Source organism: Halichoerus grypus, chromosome 4 (genome assembly GCF_964656455.1).
Source record: "Halichoerus grypus chromosome 4, mHalGry1.hap1.1, whole genome shotgun sequence".
Classification (NCBI taxonomy): Eukaryota; Metazoa; Chordata; class Mammalia; order Carnivora; family Phocidae; genus Halichoerus; species Halichoerus grypus.
Window position 1 is genome coordinate 158,660,225 of NC_135715.1, and position 27,325 is coordinate 158,687,549.

At 37.3% G+C, this 27,325-nt stretch overlaps 1 protein-coding gene across 9 annotated transcripts in view; it reads right to left on the minus strand.

The window, feature by feature from the left end:
- SATB2 (SATB homeobox 2) overlaps positions 1 to 27,325 on the minus strand; it is a 193,328-nt gene that overhangs the window by 137,984 nt on the left and 28,019 nt on the right. For all 9 annotated transcript variants that reach the window (XM_036076657.2, XM_036076658.2, XM_036076654.2 and 6 more), the window contains one exon: positions 23,037 to 23,213. In XM_036076657.2, the coding sequence (XP_035932550.1) occupies positions 23,037 to 23,213 (177 nt within the window). The remainder of the gene's footprint in view (positions 1 to 23,036; positions 23,214 to 27,325) is intronic.

Below are 27,325 nucleotides of genomic sequence, written 5' to 3' on the forward strand. Positions count from 1 at the left end.
TCATATGTGCCTTATCACGGTGGGTTGAGGAAGAAATCAGGGATAGAGCAGGAGACGACACCTCTTCTAACGGGGACAAGTCACAAATGAAAAACAGAAACTGTATCTTCACTTTATATGGTAAGAGCTTCCCCAGATGGAACTGTAAAATACATGGGGAATGTAATTGAGCTATTTATCAGGAAAAGGCCATGTAATAAATTGTCACATTATAAATAATCCTGTTAGAGCAGTGTAATCTGTTACCGCATACTTCCCCTCCAGTAACTAAACACAAATATAGTTAATAGCAGAAAACGCCAGGGCCATGGAATATTATGGAGTGTTGTTGTAAAAAATATTTTAAAAATTAATACATTGGAACACTTTGGCTAGCTCTTTGGTTCCTCAAATTAGGAGAAAACATTTTTTTAAAAATTTTTATCTTTTCGTAATTGGTATTTATCTTTATAACTTACTCAGTGTCTAATCTGAAAACAGTATTCGAAAGCACATATGCAATCATTTCTTAGCTTCCTAGATCTGGCCTCACAGGTTTGAAGTCAATTTCACAGATAAGAACACTCAGGTTCAGAGAAATGACTTCTTCAAACACATGCATGCCTAACAATGATGCCAGATTTAAGGCCTACTTTCCCTAACTCATTGTCCCATAGTCTTTCATTAAACAAACCTAAAATTGAAACCGAACTCTAAAGTTATTCTCTCTGAATCTAATCAAAAGTCCTTGCTGGCACGGTTAGCTTTCTGCCCCTCTGCTCTCTGTCTTCCCTGATTTCCCATGATAGATTCACAAACAAGCTGCGGCCAACACTGCTACTTAATCTACCCAATACCCACTCTCCCCTCCTTTCTTCCTAAAGAATCCCAATTTTTTTTTTTTTTTCTGAGCAGCATTGTGTCAAATAAAAAACATGATTTCCCAGGCTCTCTAGACCCAAAACTGAGATAAATGACAAAGTCCTGGGGGAAGATGTTCCTTCTGGAATAATAAAGACAGAGCTTCATGAGGAGAAGCATTTCATCTTTTGCCCTTTTCCCTCAGCCTCTTCCTGCCTGGAATCCTAACTGGATGCCCGGAGGTACAGCAACCATTTTGCAACTATAGGAAAAGAGCCAGAGTCCATGTCCCTGGCTGCACTGGGAAATACTGTATTAGCCTGGATTTGTCACCTATGTGAGACAAATAAAACCCCTGTTTGGTTAAGCTACTGTTGTAGAGTTTCTGCTACATGTAGTCACTCGCAATATTAACTGATTAGTACCTAACCGAACATCTTCGCTGTGTACTGACATATCCGTAACCTGACATAAGGGGAAGTCTCAAGCAGGAGACCACTAACTAAAACATTAACTCTTTAGCCTGGCATCCAAAGCCCTTTACAATAGATTCTTGAGTCCTGATACCTCCTAAACATATCCTGCATACAAGCCAAACAGAACTCCCTGACAACTGTCTCTCTCACCTCCTCTCTGTCCATCAAAATCCTACAGCCTTGTCAAGGCCCCTCTCACACATCATCTCCCGCATCAGTCTAAATGGACCCCCCCTAACCTGGTGAGATTTCTCCCTCTTTTGAACTCTCAGAGCAATTTTGTTTGCCCCTCTCCTGGTTACTCTTCATGACAGTGACTGCACTTGGGTTCTCTTCCGGGCAAGAGGCACCTTGAGGGCAGGACCTTGTCATTCTGGTATGGAAGCCCCACCCCCACCCCCGGCACAGTGCCTGACACATAGCAGATGATTAATAATCACTTCTTAAATTGAATTAATAAACACTTCCCCCTCTCCTAATGCATCTCTGACTGATCCCGGAAAGCGTCCACGCCAACACTCTAATGACTTATGAGGGAGCATTTGTGACAGCCGGAGTAAGCCGAGCTGCAGTTCAAACTGCTGTATTGTTTTGACACCAGTGCAAGTGATAATGGGCTGTTACTCGGTGTGTCAAAGCGCTCACTCAAGACTCCTGCGCCAGTTTCTCCTGCCTGTCACAAGCCCCCACCCGCCGCCCCCACCCCAGCAGAAAGTCTCTCCATGTGAAACACCATGTGGCTTCTGCTTAAGAAAAGCCTCTAGCTGGTCACTCCTCTCCCCAGGGATCACAAATAAAATGGAGTAATTCCAGCAGGTGCAGGGCCTCGATGGCATCCGTCACTTCACACCTGTCCCTCCAGAAATGATCTCTGGCACGTGTGCAAGAGAGGGGTAAAGGAGCAGGACACCGTGGTAAGGGAACCAGTCCCAAGGACAGAACTGCAGTCTTCTTGTTAAGTAAGGGCTACCCCATAGCGACACTGAGGAAGCATTTAGTTCAGACTGAAAAAAGTTAGGAATCATAAAAGAAGGAAAAATCTACAGGATGAGAGTGTGCAATTTGAATACAATCTAAAAAACAAAATAACTCAAATGAGAGCCATAAAATTTACATATTCAAATACAGGGCCTGAAGTGAGAAACGTGCTGTCCTTCACAGTAGAGTTAAACTGAACTAGCTCCATACCTGAAAATCCCAAAAGAAAATGTTATCTTCAGGGACAGAATAGTTCTGTTTGTCATCTGCCCACTGGCCAAGGTCTCAAATAGTTGTTAAAATAAGCGAAAGCAAAGTAACTGCTATATACACAATTAATTGGAATGGAGACGCAGTCGTTAATATTATAAATCTGAGAAAAGTTGCTAATAATTGCCCATATGAATCACTGAAAGGGCTATAACTTATTAGCTACTATGTATACTATAATTAAAAATGATACTGCTTTAACAAGCATTTAATACTAACGATACACGCTGGGGTTAAACTGAGTAAGCGTTAGTAAGATAATGTATATGGATACTGAAGTTGTATTAAAATGCTATAAAATGAGCTATTTAATTTGATGTGAAGGTGAGTACTTCCTTCATGAGAAATCAGATTAAATGAATTAATCCCTCACTTTCCCCAGTGAGACTGTGCTTGCTGGGTGCCCAGTGGCCCATTGCCTCTCTTAATACGTCCCCAGAAGGGTGGGCTGTGGTCACATAACCTTTAGAATTAGAAGCCAGACCTGTGGTGCCCGCACTATGCCCTTCCTGGTCCAGCCCTTCTCCTTCCTGACATGATGCTCCACCCCACCCTCCAAGGCTTCTGAGGGCAGCCTCCTGGCCCAGCACCCCTCCCTGCGAGCTGCCCTCTCTGTGGGGCCGCACAGGCCCCGCCAAGCCCCTCTGCCAACCTTTAGCACCACCACTGCCCCTACGGCCGCTGCGAACGGCCACAGGGTAAAGAGGTAGCTGTCATATGCACAGGCTGGGGCAGGAGTGAGGACTGGGGAAAGTTAAAAATAGAAACAACTAGATCCAGAAGGAGTGGGCACCAGGACTTGGCAACAGTCACATTATAATATTTGGCAGGAGGAACATTATATTTCTATTTTAGTGTGTTTCAGTTATTTCCATATAGGTGTGGTTCTATTATACCAAAGTGGGTTATTTTGCCTAAGATCTAGTGGATTATACTTTGTGGGAAATAGAATGAATTTTTAAAATGCACAAGTTTAAAAACATTACTTTATATACAAATCTATGAATGGATAATTATCAAATAGGAGACTCTCCACTAATAATTATATTTGACTTTGAGGTACACCATGCAATTTTTAATACAGATTTACCTTCGTAATTATACTTTTCTTAGAGTATTATTAGCTTTCAGTTGGTAATTCTAATATTAAAATAAACACACACCAAAACACAGTGGGACCACACATCTACTAGCTGGCAGGACAGAGGTCTTTAAAAGCTGTTTTCCCACAGGTAATTCATACCAATTTTTTTTTTCTCTTTAAGAATAGAATTGCTCAAAACAGGGCAGGGAAGTTGGGGGAGGCAGGAATATGTTAAATACTAAGAAAAGGGAGAGAAACGGTGCAAATGGAAGAAGACTGCCGAGGTGAGGGGAAGGAAGTCACTAGACCAGAATACATGAAAACTGCTACTTTGGAGCTCACCGTCCTTGTAGTTCTTGTTGCCCTGTTGACTAGCTAATTGCATTATGCTGGAACATAACTGAATATAACACAACCTAATGTCTTTATCTAGTTGGGCTTTCAGTCACACAAATATGCCTATTTCCTCATTTATTTATTTATTTATTTATTAATTACAGCCACGGTCACTTAGTCCAGGTGAAAGAGCACCAAAGTACTGGGATTCAGCCATGAAGCTACCTCCTGTGAGAGACTCCGGGAAGGGGGATGAAAAGAAGGAGCCCTGATGCAAAGGTGACATTACATTCAAATTTCCCAGGAGACAAATACCTACTGAGTCCCCAGGGTTTCGATAACATTTACATTCCTTCCGCTCCACACAGTCCCAGATTTGCTTTGAGGCAGCTCCACAAGTGGAACCACGTCAGAAGAGAAAAGATATGAGCAACTGTTTCGGAGGAGGAATGGATGGGAAAATAGTCTGGTTTTCAACACAACTTCAGAAAAAAGTTGTGCTAAATAAAATGGCTTCACTGTAGTTAAGCTGCATTTGTACTTGGGTAACTCGATATTTAGAACTCCACAAAAGGAGAAAAATTGAACACATGCAAAATATTTGTCACCTGACTAAAAAACTAGGTCATTTGATTACAAAGCCATCAGTGAACATCTAAATTTCCATTTGTCATTAATAAAGGCTATTTCATTTTTAAAAAGACACGATTTCAACCAGATGACTTGGGGGAGGTTTTGTTAATTATCAGCATGTATAAAATATGTATTAAATGCTTTGAAAAAAACTGGAAAGAAGCAACGTAGTGTAGAATGCTTTGTCCACAAAAAAGAAATCAACTCTTTCCCAAGTTGGTGAAGAGCCATGGGATAAGATTTTGTTGATCCAAACACATGAATATCAGAGGATCTATTCTTCCGATACTCCATGAAAATCAAAAGGATAATGGAAATAATATCAGTAATTCACATCCAGTTATCTCTGAATGGCCGGCTTTATGAATGGAAGCTACAGAAAACAAAAGAAATTAACATATCGTGTCTGGCTTCTGCACTGTAAAGTAATTGCAACGATAATAATTATAATAGCAACTAACATGTGCACAGCCCTCACCCTGTGTAAAGCACTTTATATGGATTATTTCGTTTAATCTTCCTACAAGCCCACAAGAGAAGTGTTTTATAGATGAGGGAAGCACGAGGCAGAGTCACAGAACTGGGAAGTGAGAGCACCGACTCTAAAATCCCAGCAGTCAGACTCTGTTAACACCTAGCCATCACACTCTACTATCCTGTCCTCAATGAGAACAAGATTGTAGGAGACAGAGAATCCGAGGGCCAAATCTCTGTTAACACCATGTTAGACAGCTCTCCGCTGACCTGACAGTTAGGTGAGCTAAGCCCACAGGATCCACTCTGCACCGTGACCAATTCCTAACTGCCTGGGAGAAAAGAAACTGGCAAGTCAATATGCTTTTAACCATTTACGTTCATTAGGCTGGGAATTAAATTTTTTTAAAAAAAAAAAACTAATGTACAATTGTGAAATTTTATCGGTGACTTTTACTTTCAAATTTTGGTCTGGCTTACTTCTACTTCTACGTTCTCAATAAAACAACACTATTGGTTGTTTTACTTGGTTTAATAAATTCTAACATTAAATTTGAATAACCATTTTCAACCAAATTTTTGTTACACATAATAGAAAATACACCTAGAAAAAAAATTACATGAAGATTCTAATACAAGTCCCACTTACACAGAATAACATCTATGGTCTGAACTCATTGGGCTGGAATCTGATAAAAAATTTGACCACGATTTGCCTTATGGGGTTCTGTTTTTATCTTTGTCCCAAAGATCTGGTCTCCACTACAATTCCTGCCTGTCCATCATCACAGATCAGCTCTCATGGATCCAAAGGGGACCAAGTGAGTGATTTCAGCAGACTTAGTGAAAAATCCATCACTCCCCAACAAAATCCAGTCCCACCAGCAATCAGCATGTATCAATCTCTCCCACACAGAAGATGACACTCTTATTTTCCCAGAATCCCTAGTACTACAAACAGAACTATTTTGGTTCCACATATTTCAAAGCCTTTTTTAAAATTCAGGACAAACAAATGACTGGGGCAGCTTGGGGACACAGGTTCTTTGAGAAGTGCTTAAACTCACAACATCCAAATTTTGAGTTTTAGCCTTCTACCACCACAGAGACCTACAACAACACACTCTGTTTTTAGTCCAGTAGAAGAAAAAAAAAATTCTTACTCAATATTACTATGAATAAATTACGCTCCAGAAGAAGTCAACACATACCTTCCAGGAAACTATTAAATGCACTTAAGAAAGAATTTTCTAAATGCCACCTCCCCCAGTGCCCTGAAAATGGTCAATTCTCTCCACAGGATAAAAAACAAAAAACAAAAAACAAAACTTATTTCTGAAGAGTTAAGGTAATGTTAAAGAATGCAGATATTAAAAAAGATATATCTGCATTCCATGACTTCAGAAGTTCAACCTGGGCTGTGCTTGATGTTTTAAAAAAAAATTTAGTGTGTGCTGTAAATCAGCTGGGGATGCCCACGTGAAGGCAGCGCAGCCTGGGAAGAGTGTGTCACTGTGGCACATTCAGCTGCTCCAGCCCCACAAACAGCACTTGTAATGAAAACACGGCCATATATCTTGATTTGTCAGAGAACAAATCAGTTTTATCTGTTCATTTTGTGGTTTAGTGTCGTAGGTATTTTAGAAAACATGATTTATAATTCCTCATGCAATTATATATGAAATTAAATCATCTCACTTTTCCAGAAGCATCAAAATATTTCAGATTAAGTAGAATGCACTTGTAATGTCTTTAAAGTTCTCATCTCCCAATCTACTACAAGAAAATAAATAAAAAAAAAACAAAGGGAAAAGAGGGGGAAATATGTAGCATCTTAATGAGTTAGTCTAGTCGTATTAGGTCAGGCCTGTAGAAGCTTTTACTTCTATTCACTATCACAACAATGCCTAATAGAGAGGCAGGCGTGTGGTGGCTAAGCCACCGCCTCAAGAAGCGGAATCCCTGGGTTTGAACGTTTGAATGCTGGCTCCCTCACTTAACTTGCTGTGTGCCCTGGGGTAACTCAGCTAACCTCTCTGTGCATCAGTCTCCTCAGCTGTGAGATGCAGATACCTGTACCTATGTCACACGCGGTTTGTGAGCATTAAATGAGTTTACGCATATAACATACTTAGAGCAACGCCTGGCACATGGGAAGCTCTGCATCTGCTAGCACTATAATTAGCAACAATATGCGCTTCTCTCTTTTTTTAAGGACTAAACATCCATGAAAACATAACAAAATTATGTCTTATTGACTAATACTGAGGCATCCCAATGAGAGACAAGAGAATATGTCCTATTGGTGAGTCCTTGTTTGGGTGATATATTAATTATTTTAGTAAACTTCAAGACAACGTAGCCAAGATCCCTTATTATTAAGGGACACCTCAGTCTCCTGGAAGAACACACCACTCCCACAAGTGTTTTAATCCCCCTGATTGACAACAGTGTTGGGTCTATTCTTTTTTAAGTAATCTCTACACCCAACATGGGGCTCGAACTCATGACCCCAAGATCAAGAGTGGCATGCTCTCCCGACTAAGCCAGTCAGGTGCTCCCTATTCTTTTTAATTTACCTGGCTAAATTAATATCTGCGGAGAGACTCAGACAAAGTCATAATCTTATCATTAGCCACAAAAGGAAATTTCCCCTTAGTAGTAAGACAGAAAAACAGTTGTTGATGTTAATTGCATTAGTTTCAACTGCAAATGGGTGCATTTTAATATCCATTAGGGGTTACAAGTAAAAAAGAAATATAGCAGCAAATTATAACTTAATGTGTCACATAAAGTATCTTTGACACATACACTTATTTTTATCATAATGAGACACTGGCTTCATAATTAAAACTCTTTCATATAACTTGATATTTTGGTCACACGAGTACATTTCAATAGATAATCTGAGTTACATCAATCCTTATTATGTCTGTAATTAAAACCCACCTAAATATTTATTGAAAGCAAATAACTGCTCTCTATCCAAGGGCCAGGATCATAAACCACATAGGACAAGAATGATCCCTACCTCTGAGGACAGACCTCAGTGTAGGCTGAATGACTCCAGAAAAGCACATAAAAAGGAGCTGATCAGAATGGTGCCAATGATACTATTGGGAAGGGGTGCAGGGTAGGTGGCCAAATACATTTTAATTCTAACTAGACTATTTCACACCTGCTAAGCTACAGGGAAGACTATGAAAAGAAAATGGGTCAATCTTAGAACTATAAAATACAGACGGAAGCCGGAGAGCTGCTCATCTCTTTTCCATGCCCAGCAGGATCTGAGGTCCTCTAGAAACAAACCACCAAAAGGGATCACAACCCACTGCTCCTGCAAGTATGGGAGCTTTCATGATTTGTTTGACAAATTCCCTACCTCCAATAGTGGGCTGTGCTCAATCAATTCAAGCACAGGAAATATCTTCCCTGAGAGTTTCCCCCAATGATTCCTACATAAAATCTCCATTCTACTTACTGTACATAGCAAAATCCAGAGGCCAAAAATTAGACAAACTGTCATCAGTTATTAATTCCTGGGCCAAGGGACATCTTTAACACAGGACTGTCATTGTAAAACTAGTAAGCACTCAGTAAGTAACCCACACAATGCTGTGTATGTGTTTTTTTAAAGACGAGAAAGACCAAAATGTGGGTAAGAACAAGACTATTATAAAAACAAAACATGAAATCAATTAACTGAAGTTTCCTGAATGACACAATGATTTTTTATTCTTCTACCACATTAAAAAACTTAACTCTTTACCATAAGGCAAAGGTAAAAACAAAGCAGGTCAATGACAATTTTAATAACTGGCCTTTCACCTGCAATGAACCAAATAAGAAAAAAATTATTTTCAAAGGATAACTATACTCTCATATAAATATTGGATGGAATAAGTCACTCTGTCTAGCATGGATTAGGCACATTGTCTGTACTTACCACCTCCTAATTTACTGACTGCTCCTAAATCTTTCTAGATAATCAAAAGAAAGCTAATATTTCACATTTGATTTGATAACCAAAAGCTTTACTATTTCATAGTATCAAATAATAAGAAATATGTAAATTATGCATTATAATATTGAGTATAAAACCACAGGTGAAAGTATTGCATATATACAACCTCAACTGTGTAAAAGAATGCCTTGAACCAAAACTAAAGGGGAATGCCTGAAAATGTTACCTACATTTATCTCTAGGAGGTTGGTCCTCGGGTGACTTTGTCTTCTTTCTACTTTTTCTGTATTTTTTAGTTTTCTGTAACTAACAAGCATTAGTTTACTCCTAGAAAAAGATTTTTTTTTTAATTTGTAAGTTTATAAAGAGCTTAAATATACAAAAATGGGGTCTCATAAAATAAGTTCTCATAAAATGCCATCCCAAGACAGCAAGTTCAATTTTGTTATTTAAACTCAAAACAAGCTCCCCACTCAATTTAAAAATAGGTATGTTCAGTTACCAATTCCAAAATGTCAATCTTTGGTTCATGCCTGTAAAATATAGTCACTATCAGTTTGAATTGTAGACTAAATTCACAGACTGGAAAAATAATGCCACTGAATGGGATATTGGTTAAGTACATATTCTCTGGAGCCAGTAGTTTTTGGTGTCAGCCAAGCTTTTTCCCCTCTCTGAGGTAAATTTACCTCATTACCTCAGAGTGTCTCAGTTTCCTCATTGATAAAATGTAGACAATAATATTATGTACTTGTGGCACCTGGGTGGCTCAGTTGGTTAAGCATCTGCCTTCGGCTCAGGTCATGATCTCAGGGTCCTGGGATCGAGTCCTGCATGAGGATCCCTGCTCAGTATAGAGCCTGCCTCTACCTCTGCCTCTGCCTCTGCTCCTCCCCCAGCTTGTGCTCTCTCCCTCTCCCCCCAAATAAATAAATAAAATCTTTAAAAAATAATAATAATATGTACTTCATGGGGTTATTATAAGGATTGAATGACTGAATACACATGTAGCACCTAGAACAGTGTCTGGTACATAAAAAGTACTAGATATTAGTACTTAATATTAATTAATAATATTAATTTTATTAAATATATTCATAACATGTCTATCATGTAGAAATTCCAGTTTCCCTTTAAAAAATTAAACCATGGCTTAATATAAGCTAATTCTGACAATATTACATATATCCTATTCCAAAAATAAAAGAGGCCACACAGGTAAAATTTTCAGAAAACTGAGACTTAACCTTTTAAGTGCCTACACCATTTTATTTTTAATCCTCAAATCCCATTTGAGATCTTCAATTTTGTTCTGGCTAAGGAGAAGCCTAAATTTGCCAAACTCCCTTATGGACAAGATGGGGAATCACAGACCTGTACCCCTGAAACAAATAATACATTATATGTTAATTAATTAAATTTAAATTAAAAAAAATAAAAATAAAAGATGGGGAGAATAAGGTCAACATAGCATAATATAATGTCAGGTCTTACCTAACATTTTTTTTTTTAAAGATTTTATTTATTTATCTGACAGAGAGAGACACAGCGAGAGAGGGAACACAAGCAGGGGGGAGAGGGAGAGGGAGAAGCAGGCTTCCCGCAGAGCAGGGAGCCCGATGTGGGGCTCGATCCCAGGACCCCGGGATCATGACCTGAGCCGAAGGCAGCCGCTTAATGCCTGAGCCACTCAGGCGCCCCTTTACCTAACATTTTTATATATTTCTGGTTTATTTTTTTATGTCCCCTACTGGAATGTACCTTGAGGACAGGGGCATTTTGTTTGGCTCTTTGCTGTGTCGCCAACACTTAGAACAATGTCCGGCACAAAGTATTTGTTAAATGAATGAATAACATGATAGTGTGCAAGAGAACCAGAGAATTAAGAGAGACTAAAGATCTTAATAAAGAGCTTATTTTCCAAATAATTCTGATATATTTTCCTTTGCAGAGTGTCTAAAGCAGGCCCCCTTTCAAATACGTCTCTTCTCCACCCCACAAGGAATCGCTGTATTCGTAATAATAAAACAAGACGTTTAAAATTGTTCTTTACTGCTGTGGCTCTGCAGCATCCATCCTCAGGAGCCACCATCTCAAGCTGGTCAACTGCTCAGTGCTTTGGATCAAGAACAGACTGCCCTCTTAATCCGCTCCCAGAATGGTAGGCCCAACTTTTACCTGGGAGATTACCCGACTTTGTAGGGCCAAATTATGGAGGGCACAGGTTTGCCTGTGCTATTAGCTTTCCAGCATCTCACTCTCTGATTTACAAAACTGACAGAAAGAATACGTCGGCTTATTTCTCTGTCGAACGTGCACGAGAAGCTGAGAGGAACCTTGGGCACTGTCTATTTGCATATAGCCTGCAGCGATCTTTTCAAACCCTAGTAACGAGTTTGTAAAACAGTAGTGCAGATTTGCTGTTCTGTCCTGGGTGATATTTTCTCAAACCAAAAAGAGGAAGACAGAGGAAAACCTTTCTGTTTTTTCTCATTGACACACAATTAATTTTGCCAATTACCGTTTTTGAGCGAGCAAATGGCACTCACTCTACAGCTTGCAAAGCTACCATAAAGAAAAAGAAAAAAAAAAAAAAACCCACTGAATTTCAAAGTGATGGGTTTTAAATGCTCATCACAATCCTGTGAAATCTTTCCTGCACCTCAGAAACCAAACCAAGGTGCCCAAAAGTGACCAAAAGACCAGGAGGATGTGTTTCATCCCTGCCTCCCATGACCACCTCTGAGCTTGCCCTCTGGTCACACTGCAGATAAAAGAGGTCCCTGACATCTCAGGACACCACTTTGTGTGCCAAGCTACCTAAATAAATGATAAATAAACTGCCCACTAACTGATGCTATGCAGATGAATGAATTATTGAGTTGAAAAGCCATAATAATTTTAAAATACAACAAGACTGTATCTGAGAAAATTTGGCCATCCAAAGTACAAATGTAAAATGTACACTAATATAAGAAGTGAAAGACCTATGATTCTGAAATTTCACAATTTTGCAAAGAATTAACTGAAATTATAAGATTTAGATGACAGAGCTCTTATCCATTAAAAAAAGAAAAAAGCAAGGAATTTTTAAAAAGCATTTTAATATTACAAAATGCTCTATGGTCAAGAATTTTTTGTTGTCTATCACGAATATCAAAACAGACTCTTCCTAGACTTGAAATATGATGGTATAGCCCCAAGACTGAGAGTTGTATCATTGGAGAACTTTAACTATCAAAGATCTACCCAAAAGGTAATAGCACAATCTATTGTAGCACTTGTAAGTGTTTCAGTGAATACGCTTTTTATTAAATGAATTTCTTGAACGGAATCTGTACTACATCTTCTTAAAGCACAGAAAGACCTGGGATTTCAGTAAATGACCACCTTACATTTAAAATCTAAATATTGGTAAAAGACAGTTATATTTTAGAAGGATAGAATAAAAAATTAATCACAATATAAATTGTATCACAGTATCACCAATTTTAGGTTGTAGGTTTCCTACTCATAACTCCTCAAAGCTATATATTTTTAATGATATACTTTAATTATTAAATAAAAGCTGTATATCACTGTGGGTCAATCTGTTTAACCTAGATCATTTTACATGATGCCAAAACACAGAACTCAGATGATTAGTCCCCTCCAGCTTATAGACATTCACACCTAACTCCCAAAAAGAGAGATTTTAAGCAATTTTAAAAATGCACCAAAGCTAATGGCCACCATGGCCAATTGCCCCAAACAAACAGCTGACTAAAAATATTGCTAAGCACTTACCTCATCATGGAAGAAATAATGAGCTAGCTTTTTAATGAATTCTCTTCACTGATGTGATTTTTTTAAATGGGCGTTCAAGTAGAAATTGAAAGGTCAGAGATCAGACTAATTTTTTTTTAATTCACTGCCCTTAACAGTTTTTATCAAGTATTTCCTACTCAACTGCTAGGCATCCTGCATGTCAAGTTGGATAGGGTCTTCATCCTCTACAAATGTACATGTAGACAGTAATTCAATCAGCTGACCTTCATGTGAGCCATAATTATCTATATACTTTAAGTAACACATATTTGTGCCAATATAAGCAAATATAAGGAATCCAGAACTACAAACATTTATATTAGACACTCATCCTTTTTTTTAAAAGATTTATTTATTTGAGAGAAAGTGCGCGCCTGAGTTGGGGGAGGGGCAAAGGGAAAGGGAGAGTGTCAAGAAGACTGTGCTTAGCACGGAGCCCCACGTGGTGCTTGATTTCACCACCCCAAGATCACAACCCGAGCCGAAACCAAGAATCAGACACTGAACCAACTGCGCCACCCAAGCGCCCCTCATTCTTAAATACATATTGGACAAGGAAGTAAAATGGCATTATTCCTCCATTGGCATTTAAAAGTAGTATTTCAGGTTTTGCTCTGTGCAGATGAATAAGCATATGTACACATGCATATATGAATATTTAATTTTATGTAGTAGACGAGGGAAGAGTATAGGGGGTTTGTTAGAGATTCGTATCAACACAGCCACTGTTTTATACTTTGGCCCATCCAGCTCTAATGAGGGTGAGACATGGTTAACAGCAATTTTGGGTAGCTTTTTTAGCTCTCTTTTGAGAGCCACAGAATTTTTTTAAAAAGTAGTTTATTTGTTAAAAGATTGCTCCAAGGCCTAAAATTTCTAAATATGCACCTTTTTTCAACATTGCCCTTATAAAGAAAAAACTGCTGAGAGAGTCTCCCAAACATGAGAGTTTAATTAAAGAAGGAAAAGTGGGGGGAGGAGGGGAAGAGCCAAAGAAAGAAACCAGGAAAGCAATATAAGGCAAGAGATCATTTTAAACATTTTCAATAGGGAGAATATCAAACTTTCATAAAAAAACCTTTGGGCTCTTGGAAACATATGCCTTTTAAGCATCCTCCCTCCCCCCTCCCCAAAAAAGTGTGACTTTTCTGAATTCCATTACAAGGTTATGACTGAGCTTACTAATTGTTTATTTAAAATCATCATATTTGCAGACATTTATAGGGTTAAGATTTTCATTAAGTTTAGCAAAACAAAAATAATTCTGAACTAAAATGGCAAACATTAGATTTAGAAAAGATTTTTTTTTTTTTTAAGTAGGCTCCATGCCCAGCATGGAGCCCAAGGCAGGACTTGAACTTAGCTGAGATTAAAAGTTAGATGCTTAAATGACTAAGGCACCCAGGTGTCCCTAGAAAAGAATTTTTAAAAATTTAAGAGAATGAGAGAGACACATCAACCAGTGCAATATATAGATCTGTATGGCTCCTGATTTGAGTAAAACACACACACACACACACAAAAACACTAAAAAAGAAAATTATAAAATGGGAAATTTTTGAACATTGATTGGATATTGCAGGACATTAAGGAATTATCTGCTTTTTAAGAATCATGCTGGTATTGTGGTTATATTTTTAAGATAGTCTTTATCTTTAAGAGATATTTAGTAAATATTTGTGGATAAAATATGAGGTTTAGGATGTACTTTAAAATAATCCAGTGGGAGAGAAGTAAGCTGTGGGTAAGGGCAGAGATGAAACAAGACTGACCATGGGAATTGCTAATCGTTGATGCTACATGATAAATTTATGAGTATTTACTATACTAATCACTCTATTTTGTATATGTTGCATGTTCCCAGAATAAACATTTTGGAGAAATGAAAAACAGAGCATTTCAAGCACTGAATAATCTAAAATGGAAGTATATTCATTTCTAATGATAAAATTTACCCCCAATGTAGCTTCTTTGTAAAGTTCTTTCCAATAGTATGTTGTAAAAGGCTAGTTCCCTGAAAAGTATATAATAAATGAATGAATAAAATATAAAATAATAAATAAGTAATAAATAAATTAAGCCGTTCCTTTAAAAAATATCCTTATTATTTTGGTTTTAAGTCTTATTCTATTCATTCTTACCACTGTTTCTAGTTCCAGACTGAAATTGTTCTCCCTGTGTAGAATGCCTTCAAAAAGATGAAGTCCAGATAAACACTGACAAAATACCTCTATGTTTTGATTAGAAGAATTTGGATCCCAGCAATCCTGTATGTTTTGAATAAATAGCTCTTTGAGTTTAAAAGTTATTATTTGAAGTGTTTTGCCACCATGGGTGGAACCAAAACATCACTGCCCATGGGATGATGACATGGAATAATCTGGAAATGGTGAAGCTGATCACTAAGGAGTCAAATTATATTTTACTTCTGATTAAAATAGCTAATTCATGAATGGGAGCCAACTTCACAGTGATATACAAGGAAAAAAAATTTTCATGGATAAAGTTTAGTAAAAATGAACCTTAAAAATACCCGTTTTCACCGTCAACAAACAGTTACTGAATTCCTATAGACTTCACACTGTGCTATGTATCACTCTGTTTTGAGGGAACAAAATAGTTTCTAGTTCATGAGTCCAAATATAACTATTGAAGACAGTAAACTGGCACTTTTTAGAACTGCATATATTTCTCCAGGGTAATAAATAATACCTTCAGTCCATTTGTTCAATCTTCCGACATTGACTAAATGCCTATCACAAGTCCCACCCTTTGTTCTAAAAAAAAACGGGTCTCTGAGAACACAAGAGTTTCACCAATAAAAAAAGCAACAACAAGCCTATTTTAAAAATGGAGACAACAGTAGACAGAAGTGGCAAATAAATAGCTTTCTTTTAATGAGGCAAAGCAAGAATTTTCTGGAAATTTTAACCCATATTTTCCATCTGGTCACCTACTTCCAAAAACTAAAAAGAGTAATTCTTGAGTATTTTTCAAGAATAAAATTAACATTTAGTTATAAATTAGCACTAAACTTGTAAACAGATTTTATATGCATTTCTATTCTCTGAACCTCAGTATTCAATATTTCTGAGCTCAGAGGATCAAAAATCAACTAATAATCTACATACTAAACTTTTCTTGTGTTATTGAACTACCAAATGTAGGCTTCATGAAGGCAAGATTTTTTTCAGTTCTTTATCCCCAGAGCCTAGAATAATGACAGGAACATGGTAGCCATTTAATACTGTTTAATTAACTAATTTGAAAATCAGAATTGCTGAGGAATATGGTTTATTTTCATGTCAAGAATCATTTAGGCTTCGTAAGTAGGAACAGTATATTTGAATTACTCAACCTACTATAGGCCTTCTATTTAGTTTTAGGAATTGGCTTCAATAGACAACAATTCTGTAAGATTTGTTTTTTTGTTTGTTTTTACTGAAGGCTGTCTCAGTTGCCTTGAAAAAGTATCTGTATGTATAATTTATCATTACTGAATATATATAATCATTATCAAATAAATATAATCCTGGGGCACCTGGGTTGCTCAGTCTGTTGAGTGTCTGACTGATTTCAGCTCAGGTCATGGTCTCAGGGTGGTGAGATTGAGCCCCACATAGACTGGGATTGGGATTCTTTCTCCCTCTCCCTCTATGCCCACCGCCCCCACTCACGCATACTCTTTCATAGCTAGCTAGATAGATAGATAGATAGAATCCTTATGTTAAGCACCCACTCTAAAAGTCCTGCCTTTTAGGGTTTATGTCAAAGAGTAAGGAGCAAGCATTAAATAAGAATTGACTCCTACCCCAACTCCCACTGATCATGGCTATCAGAGACCAGTCCTGTGGTTAAGAACCCTGACTCTGGAGTTGGATCCCTGGGCTTCAGATCTCAGCTCTTCCACCCATTGCCCTGTGTGCCCAGGAAAGTTACTTCCCTTCTTTGTTTGCCTCACTTTCTTCATCTGTGAAATGGGGGAACATATAACTTACTTCAAAAAACTGTTGTGATATTTAAATGAATCAGTACATGCAAATCTTTTAGAATAGTGCCTGACATACTGTAACTGCTCAATTAATATTACCTAGCACTATTAAAACTCTAAGAAATCCCTTATTTTATTTATACATCACAGGGACTCATTAACGACTTATTCTTTTTTTCATCTTAAACCGAAAAAACAACAGAAATACATCTGTATCATGGACAAGTTTTCACACTTATGGATACATTAGGGACAAAGTGAATTGCCTATCAAAATTGTGTAGTAAGGTAGAAATAACAAATTCCCACTTATTAAGAGAATTCATGGAGAAAGCAGAATTTCATACTTACATATTCTTTCTGATTAGAAAAAGAACACAATCCCACTACCATATAATCCCACCACCCACACTGATGACATCTGAATAGATTTCCTTTGTCTTTTTTCTATGCATATATGTATAATTTTATATAATTGAGACTGTATCTGGCACTCTTCTTGACTCACATAACACGGTATTAAATGTACTTTTGTGTCACTTTTTTAAAATATCATTTTAAATGATTGTATAAATTTAATTATTCCAACATAAACAAGAAAAAATGATAATTAATACACCTTCTCTTCCATAATTTTTATATACTCATGAACCCAAAAATAACCAGCCAGAAAGAATTTTTGCTTATTTATTGCTCAGCATGTTTGTTTTTAAATAAAATTTTCTGGTCAAAACTAAATTTTACAATCTTAAGAAACAAGAACAAAGCTGCAAACAACACATTCCTGATCTCAAACTATAGTAAAAAGGTATAGTAAACAGTAAGGCATTGGCATAAAAACAGACACACAGATCATTGGAACAGAACAGAGAGACCAGAAATAAACCCATGCTTATATGGTTAATTAATTTACAACAGAGAAGCCAAAAATATACACTGGAAAAAGCACAGTCTCTTCAATAAATGGTGTTTGGAAAACTGGACAGCTACATGCAAAAGAATGAAACTGGACCAATACCTTACACCACACACAAAAATTAACTCAAAATGGATTAAAGACTTCAATGTAAAACTTGAAACCATAAAACTCCTAGAAGAAAATACATGCAGTAAGCTCCCTGACATAGGTCTTGGAGATGAGTTTTTGGATCTGACACCAAAAGCAAAGGCAACAAAAGCAAAAATAAACGAGTGAGGCTACATCAAACTAAAAAGCTTCTACACAGCAAAGGAAACCACTAACAAAATGAAAAGGCAACCTATTAAATGAGAAAAAATATTTACAAATCATATATCTGATAAGGGGCCAATATCCAAAATATATAAAGAACTCATACAACTTAAAAGCAAAAAAAATAAACAATCTGATTAAAAAATGGACAGAGAATCTGAACATGCATTTTTCCAAAATCATACAGGCCAACGGGTACATGAAAAGATGCTCAATACCACTACTTATCAGGGAAATGGAAATCAAAACCACAATGAGATATCACCTGACACCTGTTAGAATGGATAGTATCAAAAAGACAAGAAATAACAAGTATTGGCAAGGATGTGGAGAAAAGGGAACACTTGTGTACTGTTGGTGGGAATGTAAATTGGTACAGCCACTGTGAAAAACAGTATGGAGGTTCCTCAAAAAATTAAAAATAGAACTACCATATGATCCAGATATTTTACTTCTGGGTATTTACCAAAAAGGAAATACTAACACGAAAGAGAGAGAGAGAGAAAAAGAAAGAAAGAAGAAAGAAAGAAAGAAAGAAAGAAAGGAAGGAAGAAAGAAAGAAAAAGAAAGAACGAACTTGAAAAGATATGAACGGCCATGTTCACTGCAGCATTATTTATAAAGCCAAGACATGGAAACAATCTATGTGTCCATCAACGGATGAATGGATAAAGAAAATGTGGTACACACATGCACACATACAAATATTACTGAGCCATAAAAAAAGAAAGAAATCTTGTCATTTGTGACAGCATGGATGGAACTTGAGGGCATTATGCTAAGTGAAGTAAGTCAAACAGAGAAGACAAATACCATATGATCTCACTTCTAAGTGCAATCTTAAAAGAAAAAAATTAATTAAAAAAAACCAAGCTTCATAGGTACAGAGAACAGATGGTGGTTGCCAGAGGTGGGGGTGGGGTGGGCAAAACAGGTGAGGGAGTCAAAAGGTACAAGCTTCCAGTTATAAAATAAATAAGTCCTGGGGATATAATGTACAGTATGGGGACTATGGTTAATAATACTGTATTGTATGTTTGAAAGTTGCTAAAAGAGTAAATCTTAAAAGTTCTCATGATAAGGAAAAAAATTCTATAATTATGTGTGGTGATGGATGTTAACTAGACTTATTGGGGTGATTATTTCACAATATACACAAATATCAAATCATGTTATATATCTAAAACTAATATGTTTATGTCAATTACACCTCAATAAAAATATATATAAATAAAATTCTACAAGTTACTTTAAAATTTACAGGAAGCAGAGGAGAAATAAGATGTCCACTTACAAATTTAGTCAATTGTGCACAGTGAGGAATCATGTTGCCAATCACTGCAACCTCCCCAAATCCACCATCCACGTTAGCACCTATGAATAGCTACTTAATCAGTAGGATAAAGAACTCTCTCAATAATGTGGAGAGATCCATAGTTATTACCAAAAGCTGTATGGGGCAGAACTGAAAGGATGAAAAGAAAAGAAGAAAGAAGAAAGGGAATGACCAAGTTGAATTTGGGGGAGTGGTAGGGTTGCTACACAGCAATTCCCTAGGTTAACACTCCTCTTCCAAAACTAGGAAGACTTTTGATTCAGAGATATGGACTCTTGGTCCACCATAAAATGTGCTTGCTACTCATTAGCTCTTAGGCTACCTACTCTAGGAAAAGCAAAATGCCTGGTATCTTTTGACTTTTTGCATATGTAAAACAGCAGGTCAAATGTATCCTGGATCTCTCTCATCCTTGAGAATCACAGAGAGTTAATGGTATGTGTCCTGGGAAATGGAGGGCTTGGCTCAGTTAGAAGCACCATGCCCATCACTTATGACAGTATTTTTTGCCCTTACCTTCTCTGGAGTCCCAATATGTGGCTTCAAATAAAGATTACTATAAAAGGGGAGGGGGGAGAGTGTTGGAAATCCCTGACCTCCATTTTAGTGGAATCTCTGCATCCTTTAGAAGCAAATATTCTTTCTTAATAAAGTCTCTTAAGCTCACTTGGAGGGAATGTCCTCTAAAAAAAGAAATTAACTATCCCACACTCACAAAACATGGGTGCACTATCTTGTCATTAGGACCTGAGTATCACTCCAAAATAATGACATTGCCAATGTATTTTCTCTTTTCAAGGCAATTTGAATACTATCCAATTCAATTATTGAAACTATTTTCTGGGTATGTCAAAATAAAAAATATCATGTTTCAAGAGCCTTAATTTTTAAAATAGGCTCAGGGTGCCAGGGTGGCTCAGTAAATTAAGCACCCAACTCTTGATTTTCGCTCAGGTCATGATCTCAGGGTCATGAGATCGAGCCCTGCGTCAGGCTGCACTCTGAACACGGAGCCTGCTTAGGATTTCCTCCCTCCCTCTCCCACTGCCCCTCCCCCCAACCCCATTCACTTACTCTCCCTCTCTAGAATAAAGAAATAAATCTTTTATAAATAAATAAACAAACAAATAGATAAATAAAAATAGGCTCAAACAACCCACTCTCCTTGCAGTTTAGTTCTGTCCAAGTTTTCCAACATAGGAAGAAGTTCAGAAACGCTCAGTTTCTCTGCTGCAAATGGATTTGCTAGGTCACCCAATGACTTCCCCATCCTGGGGGAACTACCTAACCAATGAACAAACAAAATCAAAACAAAACAGAAAACTAGACCCATACAAATTCAGACTTCGAATATGCAGTCATATTTTGTTCTACCTCCTTTTCTAGCTTTCTCTCACTCTGCTGCTTGTCCAGCACACAAATGACCAGTCTTATCATGCATTCTGTTTGGTCTACAATAAACATGCAGCGAATTGCCTATGTTTGATGATCTAAATGACAACAAAGATCTAATACATTCATTTCAAAATAAACAATTCCAAGTTTTTCCGTTTACCCAAAGCAGAGATCAGCAGCCTAATTTAAAACTAAGCAAACTGCATTTTTTTCCCCTCTAAAATTACAGTACAGGACCTAGTGCTAAAACCTTTGTTTACCTACAAAATAAAGTATTAACTGTGATCTAGAGTACCTTCAGAATGTTGATTCAACTTTTTACAAGTGTAATATTCAGTATTTTTTAACCATGGTTTTCAAAAACTTTGGGGAAGCAAGTATTTGCTTTTGACTTTTCTCCTGTTTAATCCTCCACTGTAGACCATATCCCTTGCTACCGTATCTATCTCACCCTGGTGGATAGAACTCTCAGTCCCCATCACTGAATGGAACAGTGTGGCTCCCTAGTGCAAATTTCCTGAGAGCCCCTTCCCTGAGCATGTGCCAAGAATCAAATCTTGGCCACTTAGTGCTCTGTGCTCCACATGTGAGCTCACGGCGTGTTGAGCAACCGTGCTAACTGAGATGGATAGCCCTGTCAAACAGGAAGCTGGCGCACCAGGATGCAAGCAGTGGGATACAATGACCTTTACATTCAGAAAAAAAATATCCCTAAAATGGCATGAAAAGTTATGGGGGGGAGGAGGAGGGATTCTTTTATTTCATTTAGGCACATAGCATAAAATAAAAGCAATGGTGCCTAGTATGCAATTTGCTCGGGATCAAATCTTGAATCCCTTACACAAGAAAGAAAGTCGTCAGAGAAAGGAAATGAATCATCCTTTATCACACTGCTTTGAAACAGTGGACTCGACAATTCAGCTGTTATTACTGCACCCGACAGGCCAAGCGCTCGGATTCAGACAGCGCTTGGACTCATAATGATCCATGGGGTTACTACCTGCCCTGGGAAAACATTCTTGACCTCTGGTTTCAGGTGGGTTGCTTTCTTGGTAGAATTAAAATCTAATTTAAATACTTAAACATTTTTAAACAGCGATGATCTGCTTACAGAATCAGAGTCAAGGGCTTGGATATTAAATCCCATGTCCTTGGTCGCCATATTTGTAACTTTGTATATATTGCTTAATCTCTCATAGTTTTCTTATCTGAATAAATGGAGGCTCTGACTGACCGTTCCTAGGAATTATATGAAGAGGGACTCATAAAAAAAGTTGCAAAAATCTGTGGCACATATACCAATGTTAAGTAAGAATAATAATATAGAAAATTAATGTATAAAACAAGACCTGGAAGTTACATATGTCTCTCCTTTGGTTATAACACATTATCATAAATTGTACAATTCAATCCTTTCAGCTGAAATACAGTAACAATCATTCCATTGGGTCAATTTTTTTTTTCATTTTTCAAGGTTTGGGGGATATTTTTATGTTATTTGTTTTGTCAATTCTTTGCCATGAAAGAACAATGGGCTACACTTCAGAGTGAAGCAATACAAGCTCACAACGGGCTCGCGAGTGCTGTACAATACACGCGGAAATAATGATGCAATTTTAATTTTTAATTAAATAGATAAAATGAATTGATCACAAAAACACTGAGATTTTTGTTGTTGTTGTTGTTTTGTTTTGTTTTTGTTTTACTGAATGGACAACCCTAAAACTACAGAGCAATTTTCAAAGATACAAAAGTTTGGTAAAATGCATCCATTTTTTTTTGTATTTAATTAAAAGCTGATTGTAAAGTGCAGAAGCTGCAGGCCTAAAAGCAATAAATAAATTTAGAAAATTGAAAGCTTATAAATCATGTACGGAAGTTTGGGTAAGTTAGGATCAAACATCTCCGCACTCTGAGAGCCCCACTTTAGGGACTCAGAGGAAGTACCAGAGCTATCAGTGCCAACAAAACGAAGAGGGTCACTTTAAAATGCAAGTTTATTTTGGAGGCTCTAGAGGTGCTGCCAGTGAAACGCTTCCCAAAGCAACCAGAAAACAAGTCACTGCAAGAGACCCTCTGCTATCCGCTGCTCGGAAAAGATGTTAGACCTGACCATTCTCGTCCAACCCTTGTTTGGAGAATTATTTCAGGAAACACATTCTTCCTCAAATCATGACACACAGAGGCGTGGGGCGGGGAGAGGAGGGGACACGCAGTCCTACCTTGCGCCTGAGCTGCAGAGCTGTGGGAGTACCCCAGGGCCAGGAGCGCGGTCTCCACCAGCTGGCTAAAAAGCACATCTTTTCGAACCAGAACGAACTCTGCATGTTCTTCTCTGTTGTCATATTCAAGAGAGCCATCCAACTGTTCCACCACACAAAAGACAGGAATCATCAAACCTGAAGAGACAAAATTCAAGAGCAAAACACAAACATTACAAAGCAAATCTCAGTCACCGTGATGAGAAGGGAAGAGGCAGTTATAAAAGTTACTCATCTGTGATCGACAATGGTTTAGATTAAACAAGCCTCTTAGTTGGATAGGCCTAATGGGAAAGCTGTGGATTTTTTTTCCCCTTCCTTATTACTATCAGACTGCAGCAGAATTGCCCTGGGCAAAGGCAGAAGCCCTCAGATTCCAGTCATTAAAATGTGGAGTGTGCCCATCAGAGGTGTCCTGCCTGAGACCCTAACTGCAGAGCTGCCACAAAGCTGAGGTTAAGGTGACCTTCCAGACCCTTACAACCTTCATGTCTATGGTTTTATCATTAACTATTAATCGGGACTAGTATTTCCAGATCAGATCTGCTTTTGTCTGGAAATGCTGTAAAAAACCTAGTAGAGAGGCATATTTGATTTCGGGCCCTAAGCTATCAAGTGACTATGTCTAAGAAAGCCAATAGGAATTTTTTTATTTTTTAACAGTCCCTCCTGTATCTTTTATCTAAGTCCCGGCAAATAGGTCATCAATTAGTCTGCAAATATCCTGCTCACGAAATCTTAACTGACATTTAACTTATGTCAAAACATGCATCCAAATGTAAAACTTTGTCTTTTTTTTAATTATTATTTTACATATTAACACCAGTTACCACTATAAAGGGAATTATCTCTTCTTGTGTTTTCAGAGAAAAGAAGTAAACTACCCTAAAGGATAAAGCAAATTAGTCTAGTTGAAAATCTGTTGAAATCTGTTGTCACTGAAATATTTCTCTGCTTTGTATCAAAGTGTGAAAAGCTAAAAAATGTTTAATTCGCCAAAGATTTTTTTATAAACTGTTTTTTATTTTTAAAAAAGTCATACAGGCATTTAAATCTAAACATAGCCAAGGCATAAGAAGATCAAAGTTTTACCAACATACAAGTAATAAACACGGACTCTGCCCCATGTAATTCACACAAATTAGTAATGTTATGGAATAGATCTGTTCTGGGTCTTCTCTCTTCGTGCAAGAAAACCAAAAGTTATGAAGGACAGGTGGGCAAGCTGAGAGATGGGGGGAGGTGGACAATTAGTTGGTCATTGCTGAAGGCACTTTACAATAAAAATAAGACCTCTGTGTAAATGACCCATGGGAGTTCTGCCTGTGAGACACAGACTACACAGTTTTTCTAAAAGCCCCTCCCCTCTGCCTAGACCCTAGAAGCCACCTGACTCACTCTGATCTGGAAAGCAGAGAGTGGGAGCAGACACCCTGCAAACTACCAGGTCACAGATGCAGATTTTTGTTCTAAAGATAATACAATGGTGCAACTGGTTCCCATGTGCTAATTATTATTATTAAAGATAGTAAGTATAGGGTGTAATTATTAAATGTAATCATTATTAACAATAATAATACTCATTAAGAATTGTTATCATTAAGGATCATGGTAATTATTATTAAGCCAGCACAACAGTCTAACAAGTCACACCATACCATTCCCGGGACAACTACTGACTCCATGTTCACTCTCAAGAACAATAAGGCAGCATTATTGTTTGTAGAAAATACACTACCTATGGTACAGATTTATAGAAAATAGGAAATAAGGGTGGAGCAGACTGATTGTTTTAGACAAACAAGGAAATTTAGCCTGGCCACATGGTGCCTTATAAAATATTTTTTAGAATTGTGACCAGTACTAGTCTATCAAACGCTTACTTATTTATGCCCAATTTATTCCCAAATGTAGGTAAGACATGAAATGAACACTATAAATTACACTGCCTCCAAATTATCTTTGTGCTCATTCATTTATCCAATTTTTATTCCCTGAACACCTACTGTGTGCCAGGTATCCCCTGTGGCTTCAGAGATACAAGTAAGAACAAGTCTGATGTGGCTCCTGCCCTCAATGCTGTTGAAGGTGCTGTAAAATCTTCCTAAGCAAGCATAATGGCATTTTATAGGACCTATCCATCAGAGTCCTTACCAGCAGGGAATAGCCCCCATTTAGACCTTTTAACTCTTACATACTGGTATATGATCTTTGTCCAAGGAAGCAGGTTGATTTCTACTTCTAATGATTTCAGCGTATGCACACATAGGGCCATGTAGTCAGTGGTGCCATAAGCTACTTCACCACTAATACCTATGTGTACATAAGTTTCAATGCTGAAAATCCATGTGCAGTTCCTAATGTCAACATCTGAGTGTCACACATCTGGGAATCACCGACAGATAAGGCCTTTCAATGAATCCAGTTGCCTCCATAAGCTATCATGTATCCATTACTTAGGAACCATAAATCTTTTTCAAGTCTATAGTCAACTAAAAAAAAAACCTAAGACCCTATTAATTTTTAAAAATAATAACAGTTCAGTGAGTGAGATATGAAATACAACATTAAAGCACAAGGGTCTATACCATTCAGGAACTTATGTTTTGAAAGTATCAGTTATCAAAATATTTCCTAAACATTTTAGTCCAGTGATTAAAGAAAGCAATCGTTATCTGACATGAGAGCAATAACTCCTTCCAGCCAAAAAGCAAGCACCAATCCTTCACAGGCATCACCTAGTTAGAAAGAAAAGAAAAGAAAAAAAGAAAAGGAAAGGCAAGGCAAGGCAGAGAAAAGAAAAGAAAGGAAAAGAAAAGGATTTTGAAGTCATTTATAAAATAAAATAATATTAACCAGAAGTGTATGACAACAGAATTTACTCTGAAAGCATATATATATGAGCTACTAAAAATAAAGAGATTATATAAAGAAAAATGTACCTTTTTACTAGAATTTCATGGATCAAATTTCAATTATGAAATTTTTACAGTGAAACACAATTTTTACAAAAGAAGAGGAAAAATAGGTGTGATTACTAGTAACAACAGCAAGAGAAATGAAAAATGGTGAAACAGTCCAGTTGGGGTCAAGTGTGAGGAAGAAGAAAATTAAGGCATAGGTTTTAAAAACTTAAAAACAGCAAATCCCTGGCAAAGAAAACTATAAAAGGATGAGTAGGAATATATATCAAAAAAAGGCATTCCATTTGGTACCCCCTCCCCACTCTCTCCAGGCGAAAAAGAAAAAGGAAGGAAGGAAGGAAGGAAGGAAGGAAGGAAGGAAGGAAGGAAGGAAGAAAGAAAGAAAGAAAGAAAGAAAGAAAGAAAGAAAGAAAGAAAGAAAGAAAGAAAGAAAGAAAAAAAGAAAGAAAGAAAGAAAGAAAGAAGAAAGAAAGAAAGAAAAAGAAAAGTGGCAGTGGATAAAAAGATAGGGAGAGTATTTGAAAAGCAATTCAAAAAATAAGAATGGGAAGAATTAAAAGCTAAGTTCCAATAAAAGAATAACAATGTAAAAATGAAATGTATTTATACAACAAAATTTACAAATGATCAAGAAAAAAAAGAAAGAAACTCTTATTCTAGCCCTGTATCTGGAACTTACGGCATTATTTTTCTTTTATTGTAGCACAGACCCATTTCCAGATGATCAAGTAGGGAACTTTGAACCTTTTGATTATAAGCCTCACTAAGCTTTCTACAATTGTGGCAGGTTAAGCAGGTAGTTTCATCTAAGGGACAGGCACACAGTCCCAGCCATTTGCTAAGAATTAAGAGTTGTTCTGACAATTGGGATGAATGGTGAATTCTGTTGTCACTGAGGCAAAATAAGCAGGAGATTCCTTCCACTAGAAAAATGCATTTCCCAACTGTCATTAGTTCCAATGCTCAAACTGTCATTTTCATTGTGACATTATTTCTGAAAAAGTGTGTATGATTATAAAGGCAACCTAATCTTCACCACGGCGGCCATGGGAATACAGGCAAATGGGAGATGGTCAAATGTGGTGGTGACTAGCTCTGCGTAAGGAGGCAGTCAACTCTTGGATCAAATCCTGGCACTGTCGTTCTTTACCTATTGTAGTGAGCTCGGGTAATTTATTTGACCTCTCTGAGGCTCAAATTCCTCCCAGTTAAGATGCAAATAATAATATCTACATCACAGAGTTGCTGTGAGGATTAAACACTGTGAAATAGTTGTCTGGCAGCTCTCAAACAATGGAACCTATTTGTTTTTCTTTTTTCCAAAAT